At 25.4% G+C, this 22,736-nt stretch overlaps 1 protein-coding gene across 5 annotated transcripts in view; it reads right to left on the minus strand.

Moving 5' to 3' along the window:
• LOC129972445 (low-density lipoprotein receptor-related protein 1-like) overlaps nt 1-22,736 on the minus strand; it is a 199,773-nt gene that overhangs the window by 80,313 nt on the left and 96,724 nt on the right. For all 5 annotated transcript variants that reach the window (XM_056086584.1, XM_056086586.1, XM_056086587.1 and 2 more), the window contains exons 30-47: nt 22,506-22,602; nt 21,244-21,375; nt 20,363-20,463; nt 19,821-19,947; nt 18,036-18,216; nt 16,846-16,973; nt 15,850-16,146; nt 14,745-14,873; nt 14,353-14,487; nt 12,571-12,702; nt 12,223-12,352; nt 10,481-10,759; nt 9,186-9,307; nt 8,755-8,904; nt 7,934-8,167; nt 5,972-6,152; nt 5,031-5,235; nt 2,952-3,138 (exon numbers count right to left, since the gene is read on the minus strand). In XM_056086584.1, the coding sequence (XP_055942559.1) occupies nt 2,952-3,138; nt 5,031-5,235; nt 5,972-6,152; nt 7,934-8,167; nt 8,755-8,904; nt 9,186-9,307; nt 10,481-10,759; nt 12,223-12,352; nt 12,571-12,702; nt 14,353-14,487; nt 14,745-14,873; nt 15,850-16,146; nt 16,846-16,973; nt 18,036-18,216; nt 19,821-19,947; nt 20,363-20,463; nt 21,244-21,375; nt 22,506-22,602 (2,947 nt within the window). The remainder of the gene's footprint in view (nt 1-2,951; nt 3,139-5,030; nt 5,236-5,971; nt 6,153-7,933; nt 8,168-8,754; nt 8,905-9,185; nt 9,308-10,480; nt 10,760-12,222; nt 12,353-12,570; nt 12,703-14,352; nt 14,488-14,744; nt 14,874-15,849; nt 16,147-16,845; nt 16,974-18,035; nt 18,217-19,820; nt 19,948-20,362; nt 20,464-21,243; nt 21,376-22,505; nt 22,603-22,736) is intronic.

A 22,736-nucleotide genomic window follows, 5' to 3' on the forward strand; every position in this document is an offset into this window, starting at 1 on the left:
TTATTTTAGGTTACATTTTTATTTTAGTAATTTTGTGAAAACTCATATTTTTAGCTATTTATTTTTTATAATTCAAGTTTGTATACAATTAAGAAGATACTCTATGTTATAAATGTTGTAATAGCTAAGTGAACATGATGAAACAAACAGGAATCTCAGAAATTATACTTGAAAAAGTATTGCAGTTATTTCATTTTTTTAAACTCATAGAATTTCTATTTTTTATGAATTCATTTATTTGAAAAATAAGTTAATAACATCTTTTTTTTTAATTGATTACATATGGCCTTTATCAGTTCAGTGCCCTATGCTGGATCAGAAATCTACCATTAGAACAAATTCCATTGTGAATAATCAAAGAAGCACAGATGATGATATTTTGTGACTATTATTTTTGCACATCTTTTTCTCCCAAATATTTTTTTATTGGAAATTTTATATGAATGACTCAATATCTTATATCCCCTATTGAAAAGCAATAATTAGATAAAAACACACATGCAATCATTCAACAAAATTTAAAAAAATATTTTCAATCTATAATATTATTTAATTAAGAGGAAAATTCGTCAGGAGCTAATATTCAATAATTTAAAAAATGTTTTGGAAAAAAAATCAATATTAATCAAATTTAGCAAGTTTAAAATTATCATGTTTATAATGTTTTTTTTTAACTAAATTAATATCTTTATTCAATCACAAAACTTCTACACTTCTTCAAATTAAGGAATCCTCCCACAAATAGCCAATCTTCCTGTGAGGTATATCATAATGACAGAAATTGAATTTGATAGAATTTTTAAATTAAATGGAACTAAATTCATCCACCTTTGTGAAAGATCTGCAAAAAATATTTGAAAATACTCTTAGAAACGAAACTGTCATTCGTTGGGCATATTGCTATCATATATCTGCATGAACATTTAAATGCGAATCTTGCAATAAGTTAACATAAATGTATTAATTAAATGTCAGAGTGAATTGACACAATTAATTTTTCAGCAGAATTGTTGACATGAATTTGGAATAAATTTTGTTTCATGAATCCATTCTTTCTTTACTACATTAAAATAAGTATGTAAGAAAACATGATGCATTTAAAAAGCAGAATGTTTTCAAGTAAATAATTTAGATTTTGTCATATAAAAGATAAAGCAATGCATGCTCGATATTTGCATTTACTCCTTGTAATTGCATTTTACAGAGTTATTTTTTATAACTTCATTAAAAAATTCCTCTTTAATAAAACCTGGCTTATCATTTCCTTTTTTTATCTTCGGAAATTTTCCTATCATTAAATTCATTTCAGAAAAATCCATTAAAATATCTTAATAACTAACTGAATGAAGTATTAGCCTTTCTTTTAGCTTTATTTACTTAGTCATCTATTAAGCATTAAACACTTTTTATGCTTCATTTTAATTTTTTAAAAAACTTTTCACTTATATTTGAATTAAAATAAGTTTGAAAAGTAAATTTACTTTAATCTTTAAAGGTCACTTCAAAAACCATATTATTTAAACAGGATGTATTGGTAGAAGGTATCGAAAATATTAACTTTAAATTTAATTTGCATTAAAGGCAATCTTTAAGTTAATGAAATTTAATTTGAACATCATTTGTTGAACTGTAGATATCTAAAGATTATAAAATTTGCATTTTAGTAGCATTTGAGATGTTATTGAATACATGATTAATGTAGAAACTCTACTGTGTCTGATTTTTTTTTTTGTTAGGGATTGCATATCATACAAGTAAATTTACAAAAATCATACAAGTTTGGGGTTGCAATCAATAGTAAAATCAATATTTGATTGATTTGACACAGCATAAGAAATTGATAAAATGCTACTACATGGGAAAATATGATTAAGATTTGAATATTTACAATGATATTAATGTCGTTCACAATAAATTTCTATCAATCTGCAAACAAAATAACTAATCATGGAAGATTTTTTAAACCTCAGCAATGATTTTTGGACATCTTTACTTCCTGCATATTTTTATCCACAAATATACTCCATTCTTCCACTGATCTTCTAACAAATCTTTATTTACTTTCATTTATATTTAAACAGATCACTAAATCAGCAATTACAAGTGAAAAAATTCACAATACTATATTTCATTTATATTACCTAGTGAAGCCTTCAAAGTTGTAATCTCATAAAATTTTTGAAACAAGACTCTTATAAATAAGTCTTTAAATGTTTGGAACATTTTATTTAAAAATTGATGATAAAATAACATTAGGGTGAATTACTTATACTTTAAATTTAGCCACAAAATTTTAGTTTAGCACATATTCTAGGAATATTAAGATCTAATAACAGCTTTTCAACTCATATTTTTATATGCATAGTATCTTAAAAAATAAACTATTGTAGCTTTTTTGCGTAGTAGTATCTTTTCTATGGAAATTTTGTAACATTACCATTTCTACTTTTCTTAAATATCATAATAAAGGAAACAAAGAAGTCCACTGATATTTTGTTATATAAAAAGAATCTGGAAACCATTTTTAGCAGAAAAATCTTTTTAAATCTTTAAAAAAAACAAAAAAAAACAGAATAAAATGATTTTCTTTTTTTCTATATTTTTCTAATAAATTTCATTGCCCAACTTGTATTTTCATAATGCTAAATCTGAATGACATACACTTCACTAAAATCGTGTCTAACAGAATATTAAAAAGTATAAGACACATGCACAACGAATGATCCGATTATGATGACATCCGATGTCTGATGAAACGATTCAGTAGAATGAAAATAAATTAATTATACTTTATGAGCAGAACATGAATGAAAGAAAAAAAAAGTCCTTTAACTATAAATTCATGTAAAAAAAATGCAGATGTGATAAAAAAAAATTGTATATTGTTTCTTTTAAACAATTAATTTTTTCATGACATTAAAAATTCCTATTACTTCTACATGACAACTTACAGTCTGTGTCATTGGCAATCGCAACTATTCCCATAGGACGGGCAATGTTCTTCCTCAAGGTTACCACATTGTAGCCAGTATATTTGTCAGCTCTCATCACAGCATGAGAAACCCAGTCAGTCCAGAAAATAAAATCACCATATACAGCTAAATCAAATGGATGCTGAGGATGCTCATTCAGTAACACCTAAAAATAATTTGAAGAATTAAAATAGATATTGGAATAAGATAATACTATTTATTAATATATTAAATAAATCAAATGGGAAAATTTCTCAAAAATTTTACAAAAATACAGAAATAAGCTTAATAAAAACTTTCTGTAGACTTAATGAAGTATGCATTAAAATGAACAGATGCAAATAATATTACTACACAGTGTCTCTATTTTAATAATTAATATGAATGTAATATTTATTATAATCCCCACACAAAGAGCTGATATTTTATTTATATTACATTAAGTTAAGAATGAAAAGGGTTACTGCTGAAATGAAGGGTTCTTACTACATACTCATGTATGTAATGTGTGTAAAGTGTTGTTACACTTTTTAACACTAAAGTTACTAAAACTCCAATGATGCTTAGAAACAGCAAATGGAAAATGGTCATTTAACCAGTTTTTTTAAAAATTATAGTTGTATGCAATAGGTTTAACACTGAATTATGATTAATACCATTTTAGAAAAATGAAATCCAATCAATGATAAAAAAAAAAAAAAGCAAAATGGCAGGAAAATACTGCAAGAGAAAAATGCTATATTAAAAGATTCTCAATTATTTGATGATTTTTATTATGTTGCAGATTGAATTGCCATTTCCTAGAACGAAATATATACATCTTTTAAATCAAATTTTAAAAGCCATTGAAAAGAAAACAGATAATCTTAGATTAATAAACAGAACAGAAAATAAATGGGGAATGTAGTAAAATATTTTTTTTATTTCTTTGCTTAAACATGAAAAGTGTATTTTAAGTATTATTATTCATAATACTTAGGTACTTGTAAAGAATAATCTTATTTTCTTTTGATAAGTATATCATGATTACCATCTAAAATAGAAGGAAATAAAAATCTCAAACCTTCTCTTAAAATGAAAATTGAAATAAAGAAATAGCAAACAGTATTCCTCTTCTTCAACGCAATTCTGAGGTATGATTTTCACCATTTTTGAATTTAAGTATAAATTTACTAAATTGTGTATACAAAAGCATCTGCTGGTATAGCATAGTCTTTACAAGAATCAGTTTGTGCTTAGGCACAAAAAAATTGCAGACCCCGAATTTTTTCAAAATTATAAAAAAAATCATTCATTGATTTGATTTACTAATTATTTATTTATTTATTGAATTTATGAGTATGAATTGTTGAATTATTTATTTATTGAATTCGGTTCGATTAATTTGAATTCAAATCATTCAACATTTTAACACAATTTTCCTTTTACAGCTTCCAATCTTTATGAAATATAGGAAGAAAAAAATCAAGAAGCTCTTTGCATACAAACAGGAAATTTTTTGAAGCACTGCTTTTAAACTAAGGACTGCCATCGATCTTTTACTCCCTCCTACATACAGTAACAAAGTGCATTTATTTCTATCACAAGTTTGAAAAGGGAAGAAGGTACTAAAGAAAATACAGTAAAAGAGATAAAGCAAATTTATTTTTTTTTACAACAGAATATGCAGAAATTTGAAAATAAATAAGAAAAATGGAAGAACTTATTACAAATAAAAATTAATTAAAAACATTGGACTATAAAATTTTCTCAAATATGAAATCAATTCCCTTACTTGTGTATTTTATTTTAATCATACATATATTTTTTTAATCTCAATTACAGTTGCATAAATATTTATAAACAAGAGGTCAGGAAATGCAACAAGAAAATTAATTTTGAAGTTCAATTACAAAATTCTTAAAATTAATAATTGGTTGGTTTTTGTTAAATTTTAACTGAAAGAAGTCATTGCTGCACATTGAACAATGAGTTACGACATCCTATCATTACAAGGAATTAGTGGCCACTCTTTTTAAAAAAAAAAAGGTTAATCAGAATTCTTTTGAGCAAACTTACATAGCGTTCTGTTCCATCCAAATTGCAACGTTCCACCTTATCCAATCTTGCATCAGACCAATAAAGCTTCTGTGCTTTATGATCCAAAGCTAAAGCATTTGGCATACGAATATTAGTTTCTATGATGGACTGCAGATCAAAACCACTTAAAAATGCTCGCTGGATACTTGGGTTGCGAGTATTCCAATTTGTCCAATAGATGCGCCTGTGAAATTGCAGAAATAAGGTTTACAAATTATTTAATTATAAAAAGCCATAATCTGAAAACAAACATTATTTATACTAAACAACAAAATATTTCATTTAAGATTCAGTTTGAAAAAGCAGTTTAAAATTCAGGAAGCTCTATATTTTTAATTAAGAATTCGTTTATAAAATTTCTTATATGAAATAAAAAAAGCTTTTAAGTTGCTTATTTTAATAAAGAGTTAAATAGGCAAGGGAAAAAAAGTTATAATAGGAAAAAAGATGCAAGAAGGCAAAAATATCTGCTACAAATAGCATAATAAAAATTCAATATAAAACATCTGATATAATAATTCATATAAAATTGTATTTTTTATTATTATAAAACTAAAGCCCAAATGCAAATTAAATTAATTTTCTAACTATCCTTAATATTCATATCTGTTTTAAAAAATGTTGAGAAAAAAATGTTTAATAAGAAATGGAAACAACTACATATAATAAAGGATTAAAATTTAAAGGAAGCTTACCTTCAAGTGTTTATTCAAGATAAAACATTAATAAATTATAATCTTAAATTTTAGTTAAACCTTTAGAATTACTTTCTTAAGTCCAAAAAATTTAATAACAAAATTAAGGAGGATTTTTAAATTCTGTTTGAAAACAAAATTAATCCTGCAAATAATTATATTATTGTTTAAATCCAGGAATACAGAATATTTAATATTCTTAAAAGAAAAAATATATTAACTTACGATGCACAGCTATCAACATCAATTCCTCTAGGTTTGTCCTCCACACCTAACTGAATGATGACTTCTGGAGAGGCATTGAAAGATGTGAGACTAATACGGCTCAAAGAGCTGTTACTATGACTTGTCCAGTAAAGGTCTTTGTGTATGGGGTCATAAGCCAGCCCTTCAACAGAGCCTTGTTCTTAAAAAGAAAGAGAAAAACAAAATGATTTAGTAATTAGTTTGAAATAAGAATTTGGACAAAAATAATGATTAAATCTGTTACATATCATGCAAAATGAAAATTCACAAATCAATCTATACATTTAAAAGGAATATTCTATCATTTCCATATCAAAATTCTTTAACCCAAAATTACAAAAACATAATAAATTTGTTCTCATTAATATAAGGTCTTTTGGGGGCTTTCATCTCTTAGTATCTATTTTGAAACACATAACTGGAACAGTGCAATCAATAAGCTGAATTTATGGTGTGCATTCAACTGAAGAAAATGAAGCAGTGCTTCAGGTAAACAATCTTTTCTCATAAACACTGTCGATCACAGTGTCTACCAATCTTATTTTAACTAAAAACTTACAAAAAAACGATACTGTTTTCTTTATATCTATGAATGAACAACTGAATATTACTGGGCTGAATAGATTTTCAGTTGATCCTGGGTATGATGTAAAAAAATATATTGGAAATGAACAAATGATTCATATTTCTGATCAAAAGCTGACTACTTACCCTATTAGTTCATTAAATTTGTGCACATATTACTTAATATTTCTACTCAGTCACATCAATCACGACTTTTCGAAATGGCCCATTATTTCCAGCAAATTATGAGACAATATAAAACAAATGCATGTTATAAATGAATGTACGCTTCAAACTCAATTTTGTGCCTTTATAATAGATTCTGTTGAGTTAATGCCCATTATGGAATTTTCTCATTTGTACTGATCATAAGATTTTTCCAAGCAAATGTGAATCATGCACAAAGAAAAATCATGAAAGTGAAATTGTTCATACTTGATTCTGTTTAAAGCAAAATTACATCCTGTTATAACTTATTGCATGTGACATCATATTTCAGTGCTTCCTTATATTGTTATTATTGTATTAATCTTTTTTTACAAATTGAGATAATTTATTAATATTTACATATTTGCAAATATGAATAATATTGTTCCTATTAAATATAACAAAAAGTACTACTTTTACAGAAGATTCACAATCATTACATAACATTGATAAAAAAAAAACTATTAAAATGTTAACTAATTTTTATTTAAAAACAGATTCTTTGTAAAACATTTATAAATTTTTCATTTTTAAGAACAAATTTGTACACTTTAAAAAAAAAATAATAACAATAATTGCAAACTTTTTCAAAATAAAACAGTTTAATTTTTGAATTAGAAAAGTTTTATATAGCAACTTTCTTATAATTAATACTTCTTTGACTATCCACACTTTCCCGCAATGCCTATATCTAAGTCGAGATATTGTTTGTATAATAATACTAAGCATGTTCTGTTTTAATATTTGTGAGAAAATGTTTTTTCATTTTAATTGCATATTCACTTGTGTATCCACACCTTAAATTTAGACATTTCATCTATATTATTATTATTATTATTTGTTCATAAAGTTCAATTCACCCTAAAGTGATGCATAACATACTTTCGATCGTAAAGCGCAATTAAAAGTTTGTACTGCACAAAACACTGATCAATTAAAAAATATCTTATGATTTCATAATAAATATAAAGCAATTTAAAGCAAAACCTCTAGTTACTTCAAGATGTGGAAGATTTTACTAATTTGTTATTCATGAAGGATAAGATTTGTTAAGAAATTTGCATTTTCACTCTTTTAAAACAACCTTCAAATTACTAAAATTAGTTCTTCTCAAACCTGTCAATACCACTTAAAAAAAGCCCACAGAAATATACATAATGTTAGGCTTACTTTCCACAATGACTGTAGGACTGGTTCCATTGAAGAAGACACTGTTGATAGTTCCTCTCTGAATATCAGAAAAGAAGATACGCTTTCCAATATAGTCAGCAGCAAGACCTATTACATTCCTCATATGGATTTTATTACTGATACTGGGATAAGGAGCATTGGGATTGTTCTCATCGAACATATGAATACTCTCAATCTTAAGAACACGAGAAAACACGATGAAGGCATCATAAGCTGAAAGAAAGCAGAAAAAATTTGAATTGCAAAGTTCAGAAATTTATCCATTAAAAAAAAAATATTTTAAAAACTGAAGGTAACCTTACACCATATAAGACCTCACTCAAAATATAAAAAAAGTATACCAAATTATAATCTTTTTAATATATAAATGCACCATCAGTGCTTACACATATAAGAATATTTATTTTATTTATTAACATTAAAATATATGATAATTATATATAATATTATTTATTATCATTACAATTAGAATAGTTATTATAGAATAACTTTACATTTAAGAATTATACATTAAAAATATATGTACGATAACAGTCTCTAAAGTGAAGAAGAGGTCAAAATTTTAATGTTTTCATTTTCCAAAAAAAAAAAAAAAAAAAAAAGGGAAATCAAGGTAGAATTAATTTAAATGTCAAGCAATTCTACATAAAGTAAAACAACTTAAAAATAATTATTTCATTCTAAAACAAACAACAAATTTAAACAAAAATTGACAGTATCATAAAATATGCTTATTGCAAGGAATCGAATATAATTTTGCTCTTAATATCCAATTGCATAACATTTCAAACACAACATACGTTTGCAAGAATGTCCATCTTCAGCCAATTGTCCATGAGAACAAGCACAAGTGTAAGAAGAGTTTCCCTTGTAGAGGCAGAGATTAGAGCCACAGAGACCTTCATCTTCACAGCGACCTTGACTGCATTTGCGTACACAAGGATTTTCACCTAAAAATATAAAATTTTTATATTTAATTTACAAGTAAAATAATATTATATATATTTTAAAAGATATTATATATATATATATGGCAATTTATAAAATTTCTGATACAATTTTCCAATAAAAAAAATTTAATTGATTTAGAAAGAATAGAATATATTAATAGTTTGTTATATTAAATTATTAATATAAAAAACATCAAAATCAATACACGCACAGATTTTTCTAAAATTCATTCAGTTTAACAAAATTATGTAATTCACACAATTTTAAAGACAGAAATTACCAGATACATTTCTTGGATGATAAATTACAATGTCTTTCAAAGAGTCTTCCAGATGCTGACGAACCATTTCAATGTTAGTATCACTGTTTTTATCCATTCTGAAAATAGCTCCACCCGCTTGTCTGCAAGTTAAAAATTCTTTTATAAATTTAAAAAGAGAGATATAATAAATGTATGAAAGATCATAAGGAGAATATGTTGAAGTATATTAATAAAAAAGACAAAAAAGAGAACGCATAATGTCTTGTTAACATATAATGCGAATTAATAAATATGACACAGAGAGAAGCATAGTTATTAATAACAATAAATAACAAACATTTCTATTAAGAGAAATTTATTTATATTATTTAAAATCTTCCTAATTCAGTAGATACTTTGCAAGAAAAAAAATCAATGAGATATTTGATTTCTACAGAATTCATATGCAAAGTTTTGAACACATTATACCATATACTTTTGTTTTATTTTTTGGGTCACCATTTATGAACATACGAAAGAAATGAATGAGCTGCATTGAAAGAAAACAGCTGCAAAATTAGATGATGAATTTTTATCTCAATTCATTTGTAATGTTGGTATTTGGTACTAGTCGCTGAGGTTTCTATTAATGGTCTTAACAGTGTTACATAGGGATATACAATAAGTTTTATTGTATGGCAATCTATATTAATTCAAAGTTACTCATGTTATGATGCTATTCAAACCAGATTATATATTGGTCACATTTATTTGACATATATATATTGCAACCTTCATTCTACAACTTTGGGAACCTATTGATCATACAGCCTCTTTTAATATTCTATAGAGTTTACAGGCTTTATAAGAAACATTTGCATACCAACAGAATGAATTTATATTTATATATTTTTTGGAGGGAGAAGAGTCTCATCTAAATCATTTAGTATATCCTCAAGATGTAAAAATTTACCATCAGTCAATTTTATTACTATAATTTAATTACATATTTATTTAATATTTTTCCACCTGTTAATATACAATAAATCTGCATTAAACCGAAGGATCTATTCTTCTACTTAAACATTTTGCACAGGGAATTTTTAATAATAATAATAATAATAATAATAATCAGAAAAATACTATTAAGAACAAGAAATAAAAAAAACTTATGAATAATTCAGTATTAAAATATTATTCAATTCTTTGAAAAGGTCTTCATTTTTTTTCTCTCTATATATAAATAAATAAATAAAAACTTCTTAGTAATATCGTGATAAATAAATAAAGATATATGGCAATGAATATCTTTAAATCACAACTACAACACTCACATATCTGTCCAGTAGATGCTGTTGCCATAAATGGCAATAGAAACCGGCTTTTCAACAACTGATGATCCAGCAACAACCTCACGACCAGTACCATCTAAATGGATGCGTTCAATAGTGTGTGTTCGAGCATCTGTCCAGTACAGCATATCTGCCTCAAAGTCTATGGCCAAATCCTGGATTAATTGTAAAGAAGTATTGAGGAAATCTCGTCTCTGACTTCCATCCAGGGCAGCTACTTCAATCTTTGGAGGGACTTCCCAATCACACCAGAACATTAAACTATAAGGGCCAAAAATACGAAAAAATATAAATTTTACAGTAACCATTTGTGTTTGCAATGCAAACTTCAAAGTAATATTTAACACATTGAAGTATGAGATATAACCTAACATGATGAAAAAAATATTAATTTTTTGCATATATTTTTTTCTATAATTTCTTTCCACAGATTGAGTAGCAATAGAAGAAGATTATATTATAGATGAAATAAATAACAAAGAAATAAATGTTGAGAAATAAAGTTATTCACTTTAGGGATACATTGTTGAAAAATTAAATGTTAAGTTTTTGAAATTCCTTTTAAAATTAATTAAAAATAATAACAATATTAACCTTTTCCATCACATAACAAAATTAAATAAATCTTAGTAAAAATAAATTTAACTGCAGGACAACTCTTAATCATTTGATTCTATTAATCTTTAAAATAAAGTTCTTCTAGAACATAATATAAAACAACAATATTATTAAAATTGTATCACATATAATGCATTATATCATGATATAAGTTGTATAATTATAGTTATCAATAGAAATTTGGGTTGATTGTGATAATATTTCAAAAATCCAGAATGTGTTGTAACTCTCAAATAATTTCCAATTACTAATGCACACAGACTTATTTTGAAAAAATGTGATTAGGAAAACAAAGTACTACTTTTTGAGAAAAAAAAATGTGGCAATTACAAAAATAATTAATTTTTTTTTTAGATTCAGTAACATTTAAAATTGTGAATTTCAATTTCATCTTCTTCAAAGGATGTGTGTGCTAAAATCTGAGAATTGAAACTAATCTAATGTTAAAACTATGATGTAAGTATCACTATTCCTCCTTCAAGTTTTAGATAAGAATTTTATTTATCAATAGATATTGAAGGTACATAGTTGTAAAAAGTATTCATGGTATATAAAGAATTTGGTACGATGTTTAATTATTCACTAATAGGTTCTTGAAATATTTTTCAATGATTTCTTAAGAAGGATTTTTTATACAAATGTTCACATGGATTTTTATTAATGGAAATAATTAATCCTTCACTATCTGCTCTTAAAAGTTAAAGATTTTCTACAGAGGCCATTATAATTAATCACTGCGTGATATTTTTGTTGTTTATTAAAATCCAACTATCAAAATGTTTTTTAAAAAGTCTAGAGCTTTCAGATTTATCCAGATTACAATCACTCCGGGAAATTTCTTTTATAATGAACAACTAACTATTAGATCTATCTATTTGATAGGATTTTGTGGCTCCAGAAATTCTTCAGAAGTTCTTTTAAATCATTTTAAAATTCTTTAGGTGCAATTTAATAAATTAGTACAGTGAATAGTTTATCAATTATAATTGTATACAAATGTTTTAACATCAAGAAACTAATATATTAAATACATTTATTCTCACTTCATTTTGCATAGTTATCTATTTATAATTTATCTGTTTATCAGAATATAAAACTTTATTTACCCTCTATATGGATGGACAACCAGGTTCTTTGGTTTTGACATTTTTCCAGACACCACAACATATCTGTTACTTCCATTCAAATGAGCCACTTCAATACAACCAAAAGAGCCATCAATCCAATACATATTTCCTGGAATGAACATAAATGCTCCATAAATATTGAGAGATTTCGAAAAAATATTGATAAGTATGACTAAAACATAAAAATATAAAGTGAATAATAATACATTAACAAGAAAGTGACAAAAATTGATTTTAGAAAAAAAAGAAAGGGAGAGCAGATTAAAACGAAGATTTTGCAAGAGAATGATAAAATGCAGAACAATATGAAGAAATGCAGAAAAATACCTGCAATCCAATCAATGCTGAAACCCTCAATAGATTCCAAACCCTTTATAACTACTTGTCGATTAGTCATATCTCTCTTCACTCTAGTAATAGTTCCAACATCACTATCGGTCCAATAAATATATTCTTCAGCTATAAAAAGGAAAAGAAAGATGGTGTTTTCACAATGAACACAAAATTTAAAATAGAATAATTCGAATAAATAATTAACAGTTTCTGGATATTTTATAATTCATATATTTTCTTAGGAGAAAAACCATTAGAAGCTATGATAAGGAAAAAAACAAAATCTTTAAAAAAATAACCCTTTTTTTAATTTTTAAAAAGTAAATTAAAGTAATATAAAACAGAGAATTCTTTAATAGATGTGATAAAAAATTCTAAGAAAGATGGTTTGGTGACATTTAATGAAGCAGATACTATATTGCAATTAGTCAAGTATAAATCTTATGAATGAATATGATATGAAAAGCGTGATAACATTAAAAAAAGTTTAATACTCAACAAACCATTTAAATGTACTACAGATCTTTAATTTCAACTGCATATTCAGTGCATCTTTTTGCAATTAATTATCTTAAAATATCAAGCTTATAAAAAAATTAATTATTCTTAAAAATGTAAAGATTCATATTTGCAACACTGTCATTACATTTTTAATAAATTATAAACAAATTCACAAATGATTAATTAAATTACTTACATTCTTTATTTGAAGTCATAAAGTTAAATTCTTCCAGGAAGAAATTTGAAATTGTTAAATAAATTGCAAAAATTTCAATATTAATTTTTAGATAATTTTTTTCTGGATTCTTTATATTTATTTATCAGATTTATACAGTTTTTGCCAAAATTAAAAAAAAAAAAGAAAAAAAATTGAAATCCAGGGTAACCGATTGGTATGCATTAACAATAGCATTTATAGAACAACATGTAGATGCAATATGGAGCTTTTCATTACAACTAATAAATAAATCTTATAATTAAAAATAGATACTAAAATACTTTTCAATCAAATTCTAATTTTACTTTCAAAAGAAATTCTATGTTTGGCATCTTTTCTAAGGAATATTTTATAAAATTATAAATCTGAAATTAAACACTGATGTTTTCAATTTACCTCTACTAATAACAAAGGAGAATGCATAAATGTCTGTGTGCTGGTACTTTACAGCCAAGAATGTGTACCACAAAGCATATGAATTCTTTATATTCATTTATCAGATTTATACAATTTTTGCAGATTTAAAAAAAATTATGTAAATATTGCATAACTTTCAACAACATATATTTCTTTGTTAAAATGAAATCCAAGCACTTTTCATTGATTCATGAGATATTTAACTATGTGATTTTCTTTCATCGTTAAAAGCTAAAGAAAAAAGAATTTTCTTAATATGTGTCCAATTTGTATTTGAAATGAAGGTAATGTCAAAATATTGCAAAAAAAAAAAAAAAAAAATGCAATTAGAGGATGGATTATTTGGACAACAAGGTTTCTAATTGTTATATTAGCATGACTTTAAAATCTGTCTCAATTTGATGCTTAAACTATGTCACTAATAGAATATTAATATCAAGTACAAGAGATTTAATTAAAATTAAAAACATAATCACTATTGATCATGAAATAGATATTCACCAAAGAAGGCTTGTATGAACATATTTAGAGAATAAAATTAACATTTAATAAATGACAAAAATCTTATTTAATTATACAGAATGAAAAATCAAATTAAGTACAAAACAAAGGAATTACATAAGTATTAAAAATAAATATACCATCATAGAAATCAAGGGAGGATGCCATAGAAATTCTAGATATTGGTGCAAGAACCGGAACATCTGCTAAATTCCTATCCAGTGCAAGTCCATGGACTCCCCAATTTGAAGAATATAAAACAAAACTTGTGGTACCTAAGCATAAAAATAAAATATTTTAATCAAAATGTATTCAAATTAAAGTATTATAATAGTAATATTTGAAACGTATTCTTAAAAAAATTGCAAATTAGATAATTAATTATTTACTAAGTATTAAAATTTTGAAGGTTCTAGAATGTGTATTAAAATAACAATCAAGTTATATTATTTCTAAAAGCAGTTTTAAAGTCTTACATGAATTAAAATATTTAATGGCAATTTTTATTTTCAAGTAATTAAAAATAATTTACCAATGCAATTGGTATCATTGTGAGGATCCTTGTGGAAGCCAAGTGTGCATTTACAAACACGTTCAGAAGAGGATATTGGTAGACACAGATGGGAACAATTTCCATTGTTTAGAGAGCATACATTTGTTCCTGAGGAGAAAAAGTACAGATTTGGCATTTCGTTCATTAAATTTTTTTTTCCAGGAAGAGGAAATTAATTTAATTAATCTTATAAACCTTGCATAATTCGATTTTAATAAAAAAAATTTTCTAAAATAAGATTAAGAACACCCACATATATGTGTAATAATACTTTCAACATTCAATTTGAGCAAAATAATTTAGAACTATAGTAATTTGGACAACAGAAACCAGTGAATTGCTCAATACACATACTGAGACTGGATTGATATATTGAATATCACAATCTATTGAATATCACAATTTTATAATCTGAAACAATTTCAAGAGCATGTCACAGTTAATTTAAATGAATTTGAAATACCAAAATTTAAATTAAGAATTCCAGAAAAACATAATTAACAGGCAAATTTACTTAATCTTATGTTAAAGAAAAATACAGCATTTATTTATAAAAACTTCTATAAAAAAATAGAACACAATTAAATATTTATTTTTTTTTCCCTCTAAAAAATTATCAATAAAAAAACTTTTGGTTCTAAGTAATATATTAACTAAAAAAGTACCAATTCTTATTAACAAAAGCATTTTGAGAGGAAAGAGCAAAATTGATATTTTTCAAACAAAATCTTATATTAGATATAATTAAGCACAAAGAGTTGATAAAGACAAATTATAAAAGAATTTTTTTAAAAGAAAAGAATTATTTAAAAATATTGTTATGTTGGTGTTAGCTTTTTATGTGTCCTAATTATATTTTAAATTTTTTAAAATGGAAACTTAAATGTCCATTTAGACTAAAAACCAAACTATTGGTAAAATGCATAATGTAATAAATCTGTTCTCCTAAAGTAGTATACTATTATATCTTAATACAATTAAATAAAAAAAAAAGTTGTAAAATTAAAAAAAAAATTATAAAAAGAAATCATCTAGAGCACCTTATTTATCAAATAAAAAAAATACTAATTTTTTTAAAACTTACTATTTTGCAGCTTCTCATCATACACTTTAAGTCCAAAGACACCTTCAGTAGCTTCACGTAAAATGGTATGGTTTTGCCCAGTTATTTTATCAACAGAATGCACACAACTGTCTCCTGAGGTAGCGTAGATGAGGGTATCATAATAAACAGTTAAAGCAGAAGGCTTCTGTAAATCTTCTGCTTTGATAGGAATATTTTCAACTTCTCTAGTCCCTAAATTCATCTTTCGAATAACATTAAGTCCCGTATCAACATAATATAGATAGTTAGATGGTGATGCATAATCAATAGTTAAGCCTGAAATAAATTTTTAAAGAATTATTTGAAATATTTTTAAAAAATTTCACAAAACAAAAGATTACATTTATTGCTTTAAAAAACACATTTCAAAATAAAAGTCTGTTACAACATAAAATAGATATATTGTAGTATAAATTTAAACATAAATAGTGACAATGATATCATATAAACTGTACTAAATATAAATCTATAATTGAATGCCTGTTTGGACCTTGTACAATTCTATGATCCTTGATGGATTTAAAAGAAATTTAGTACTCATATTCTTTAAAATCACCACAGAGCTATAACTCAGCTATTAAAAAAACTCTTTGCCTTTCTGGAGGGTGGGAGGAGAAAGAGAGTCAAAAGATTTTAGGTTCTTCTAATATAACTTCAGAACAAATCACCGTACAAATATAATTTTTTCACCAGTTTAAGATTAATTTTTTAATGACATCCATTTCATCCCTGTACAATTTTTCTCAGATTTTTAACAAATTTTTCAGAATTAATTTAAACATAACTTTTATCAATTTCAATTTCCTTTATGATTAGAAAACTGTATGACTTACAAATATATATATGTTTCACTTTTTCTTACACACACACACACACACACAATAAATAAATGGACGCAAGCAAAACCTCAAGTACAGTAATTAGTAACTGAATACACTTTACAGAAGTTAAAAATGAATCACATCAAGAACTTACTCATAGCCAAAGTAATCTTGTTTTCAAAAGATCCAGTAAGAAGTATTTCCCGGTTACTGCCATCCATTCTGGACATTTCAATTACTGGATCAACATTCACACTACCATGATCAGACCAAAAAAGAAGACTGAAAGAAACACAATACTTGTAAGCAAAAAACAATATATTTTGTAAGAAATCAGAAAACTTCGTTTTTCGATAATTTTTATAGAATGGCTATTGTGCTAAAAAGAATGTTTTCCAAATAGAAATAAAATTTTCACAAATGAATGATTGGATCATCATGGCATTACACATGGACAAAAAAATTGTTACATTAAAATGATAACATAGAAAAACATGTATATTTCCATGTATAAGCTGAGAATTATCGGAACTTTTCTCCAGCAGATACTAATCTGCTAATCTCACAAAAAATGAGATCCATTTTCTATGCTGGGAAATTAATTTAGAAAAAATTAGGGGTGTTTTGTATGTGTACTTGTATGAAGATAAATAGTTTTATTTTCAGAATTGTCTATTATGCTGTTTGTTGCATTGGATGAAGGACTTATGGAGAAATACAGCAAGCAATTAGAATTTTCATAAGTGTGATCATCTATAATTCTAAATTTACTGCATTTTTACAAGTTTCTCTTCCTATTCAACTTTCAAACAAAATGAATAGGAAAATGTGCTAACAACATATAGCAACCAGAATTAATATTATTATTGATGGTATTTAATTTGGTAGCAACTCTATGGAAAAACATTCCACTTGTTTTACTTGCTTGAAAACAATTTCACTTTCATGTTGAAAATTTGATGAACACAATATTTTTTTTTATTCCACTTATATTGGTTTTTAAATTTTAGGTCAATTTTTAAAAGAGGGGGAAAATTCCTAACTGGCTTTATACATGACCAACTTATATTTGGAAATATATGGTATTTAAGAAACTCTTTCATATTGATATTCACATACTCCATACAACAAGAAACCTTTAATTTGCAGCAATAACAGACAAGCAATTATATGAAAAATAAGATACTGACAATATCATGGCAACAAAAATAATCTATACAAAATACTAAATGAGGAAGTACAACTCAATTTAAATATATAAATCTACTTAATTTGATTAAGATTTTTTATCAGAATAAGAAAGAATCAAACTATTTAACTTTTTAATATAAATAGTAAAGTTACCCTTCAAATGGATCCACAGCAAGTGAACGAGGATTGTGCAAATCTTCTGTTATGATATTGACAATAAATTCTCCATCTAGATTACTGGCAATAATGCGGCCAGAAGTTTCTGCAGAAGAAGAACTCACAAACAAATTTCCTGAAGCCCAATCAACAGCAAAACCATCTGGACTTTCCAGAACTGTATATGATCAAATTTTAAATGAGAAGGCCATAAAAAAAAAAAACAAAAAAAATGGAAATTTTGATGAAATAGCCCTGAACAAATAATTCAGAGCTTCTAAGTACACATTAATAATTATTTTAAGATGGCAAACTATGAAAAATAATATTCATAATTCTTTTAAAAAAACTTTTAGTAAATCTCTAAAAATAATAATGGGAAATATGTGTATACTTTGGTGCTCAACAGAGTAGATTGTTTGATCTAGAGTTACCAAACTTGATACATAAACATTTTGATAGGTCAAAATATGCACTTTAGTATGTTTTTTTTTTTTAATTTTAATTAGTTAAAAATTAAACTAGATTTTGGAGTTTTTTTATGTGACATCTACAGAAAATATTAATGTACAAAAGTGACTTTTACACAATTTTGAAATTCAAAAATGTATATTTTAATAATATCAATAATGCCATAATTTTTTTGTTAATTTAATTAACTTTTAATGAGGTTTTTAAACACATTTTACAATAATATTTTCATTGTTATAAATGAAATCAAACTCGCTTTCAAAGTTATTACTTGAATTTTAGTTTGTCCCCCCCCCTCCTATTATTGAAGTTCAAGATATGAAGATTTGGCTAAATTTTTCCATTCTGAATATATTTCTTTGAAAGTATACTTTTTAAAAAAAATTTCAATAATATGGCAATTATAACTAATGTTTGATTTTGGAAATAAAATATAATGAAAGTAATTAAAGTTCATGCATTTGAATTACTTTCATATTATTATTCTTTTTGCTTGATACTTTTTTTTTATTTACTTACTTGATGTCATCTTATTGTAACACTTTTTTTTTTTTACCTGTGTTAGAGAAATTTTTACTCAATATTTCTCTAATATGTAGTGTGAATCATAATATATAATCTGTGAATCATAATATAATGTTGAATTATTCTCCATTTTATCTTTATATTTTTTTACAAATGTGCTTCGATTCAGGAGGCATGTTATTGGATTAGTTAAATTTCAAAAAACCTTTTTTTATGACAAACTAAATTTAAAGGCTTCTACAATAGTATGAGTTACGTGATTATTACAATTTGATGTTTAAAAATAGTTTTCTGAGGAAATTACTGAGGATAAGTAGCATACAAAAGATTCCATTGAAATTTTATGTAATCCATAATTCTAATGAATCAGCTGATTACTAAAGGCAGTTTGCTTTCAATATTTTTAACTATTCATAAAATTTTCTCACGAACTTACCCTAGACTATCATTTAGCTTAATTAGGGAATTATTAATAACTATAAAATCCTTCTAATAAAAATAAAGCTAATAAATCACTGTCCCATACAAAGTTTAAATTGACATATTTCATTTAAGCTCCAATGATGAATGTTTACTTGCATGCAGCATGTAAAGTTTTTAAGAGAATTGTCACAAATCATGTTAATTAACAAACAGTATGTTACAACTATCAATCTTTTTTAGGTGGCATTAATTTTTTTCTGATTTAAAACCAAACCATAATACATTGATATATTAATTTCAAAGTCAGTTTTTCATTTCAAAATCAAATAATAAATTTTCAACCCCAGAGATCAACTCACTCACCTGTATCAATTAGAGTTTCAACAGTAGAAGCAGATAAATTAGCTCTTTTCACTTCACTTAGATCAGAATCAGACCAAAATATTTGATGACGAGAAGCGACAAAGTCAATTTGATGTACTTTCATCACCTGTAATAATAAAAATAATTCTTTTACTTCTCTTGTCTTCATGACAATCTAAGATGAAAACAGAGAAAAAAACTTACAGTTTTAAACTGTAAATACAACCCGTTATAATTTTATTGATTTCAGAATATATATAACTAACTTCAAAGGAACTCGTTCATAATAAAGATCTTTTATATTTTTAACAACAAAAAAGAAGCATTAAATAAATTTCCATCAAAAATTTAAATAAAAAAGTTTAAAATATTCCAAAAAATTGAAAGCATTTAGAACAAAATCACAACAGAAAATTTTTTATCTAACTGATTTAATACATACAGATGTAGTATAATTCTATAAAAATGAAATTGATGCACAAATTCTTTGAATATTACAATTTCTATTTTTACTAAAAAAGGAAAATAAAAATTTTATTTACCTTTGGTAGACTTATTGGTGGAATCATATTATAGTAAGGCATAGTCAATTCAACACCTCGAATTTCATTTTGACGAGTGAATAACAATACTTTTTCATTTTCTAAAAATAGAAATATTGGTTTTCTCTAAAATGCCAAATGCATTCTAAAATTTTCTTCTATTTTCATTCATAATTTTAAGAATATACATCTCATCAAAAATTTTCACTAGTTCTTATGAAATACTACTTCTTCAAATTAAATATGAAAAGATTCATATTTAAATTTTACTATATTTTAAATTAAATATATACTTAAGTTGAAATAAACAATAAATTTAAACTAAAAATATCTTCGATACAAATTTTTTAATCAATTCTGCTTATAATAGATGGTTGATAGTCAAGGATTTTCTAAGATGTAATGTTGCTGATTAGTATTTTTGCCTATGTGCTGTTATGACACCACAAAAGCTTACAGAAACAATCTAATTTATTAGCTTAGCTTTGTTAGATTAGTATTCTGTTTTAAAGCTATTAATCAATATTCTGACACAGAATACATATTTGAAAACCATTATAAAATGATGGAGGCATCTAAACTGGCAATTCCTTTTTTTTTTTTTTTAAATACATCAACAAAATATTATATCCTTTAAAAACAGACGTAATGTGCACCAGGTTCACATGCTTCAGCAGAATAGAGTATTAGATCTATGAATCTTCGATTCCAAAACTTAAGACTTAACCACTAAATTCCTGCAACCCTATACTGTCATTCCAGAGAGCATTCATTAAGGATAAAGTCAGGCAAGTATCAAGTGCATTAAGCATTCATTAATCTTTAGAATGCAGAAACCAATAAATTAATCAAATTTAGAAGTTACATTACAGAAAACTTACTGTAACAGGTCTTTTTATCAGCAGCCAGACTCATAAGATGAGGGCAATCACATGTGCGAGTATTGTTGAAATTCAAAAGACAAAGATGTGAGCATCCACCATTATTTTCTTTACAAGGATTTGGTTGAGTCCCTGAACAGATTTTCAAAGACAAAAATTACAAGATTTGCATTAAAATTACTATGATATAAACATCTGCATCAAGTATATTATGTAATTTTGTCATTCAAATGTATTTAATAACTTTTACTATTTATTAAAATACCTAAGAATTAAAAGATAATAAATCTCCATGAAAATTTAAAAAAAAAATACTTTGTTAACTACTGCATAACTGAAGTTCTAGCATTCACAAGGTAAAGGCAAAATGTTGAAACCAATTATAGTCATATATACTCATATACACAAAACTATTTCAATAAAAAATGTAACAGATAAATTAAAAAACCAGTGATGTGGAAAAAATTTAAAAGGAAGAGAAAACAGCAATCGGTGAGAAAAACAAATTAATATTATAGCATTCAAATCAAATTTAAGTCATAATAAAGAAATAAATGCAGAAATCTAAAAACATAAAAATATATAAAGAAGATAACATTTGAAAGAAAGGGGAGGAAAAACCCATTCATCATTCCCAAGCCTCAGCTATAAGCATTATTATCCAGTTTTATATAGCATTTAACCTTTTATGAATACCACAATTATGTTTTTATTAAAAGTCTGATTAGAATTACAGTGGAACCCCATGCTTAATGAGCATAAACCACTTCCAAATTTTACTTCAATGCAAAATACTTGTTAAGCGAAAGAATTTTTTTCCCATAGGAATCCATATAAAACAGGACAATGCGTTCTATTAAAAAAATACTCAAAATAACTTTATTATAATGCAATTTATTACTTATAATGCACATTTTTATAAGAAAATTATCTAAAGGCATTTGTCCTACACTACTCTTCAAAATTCGGCAAAAATGAGACATAGCATTATTGTTAAAAGAATCTGTAATGTGCATAGCTACTGCCTTAGCAGGACTATACAAGAATACTTTCTTCGTTTCTTTTTTTTTTATGAGTGAAACTATTTCAGTCATATTACTAGGACAATAAACATTAACAGGGGCTATTTCATAAAGTTACTGAAAGATGGCAATTATTTCTAAAATTATAGCTTCAAAAATTTAATCAATTTAAAAACTAAATGTTAAAATAAAAAATACACATCAATGTTTCAAAATAACAAAATGAACTTTAGATCCTACCTTTAGGCTGTCTGCTAGGGTGGTAGACAATAATATCAAAAGGCTGCGTTATAGCTCTTTGTACAACTTGAACATTGGTACCATTCCATTTATTTGCCTGAATAAAAAAGAAAAAAAAAAAATGTAAATATTAGAAATGCAGAATTGTAGCTAACTTTTCTATTAGCTAACTTTTCTATTCCTTAGTTTTAATTTCTATAATTTATTTTAACCATCGTTGTTAAAAAAAAA

This window comes from Argiope bruennichi, chromosome 6 (genome assembly GCF_947563725.1).
Source record: "Argiope bruennichi chromosome 6, qqArgBrue1.1, whole genome shotgun sequence".
NCBI lineage: Eukaryota > Metazoa > Arthropoda > Arachnida > Araneae > Araneidae > Argiope > Argiope bruennichi.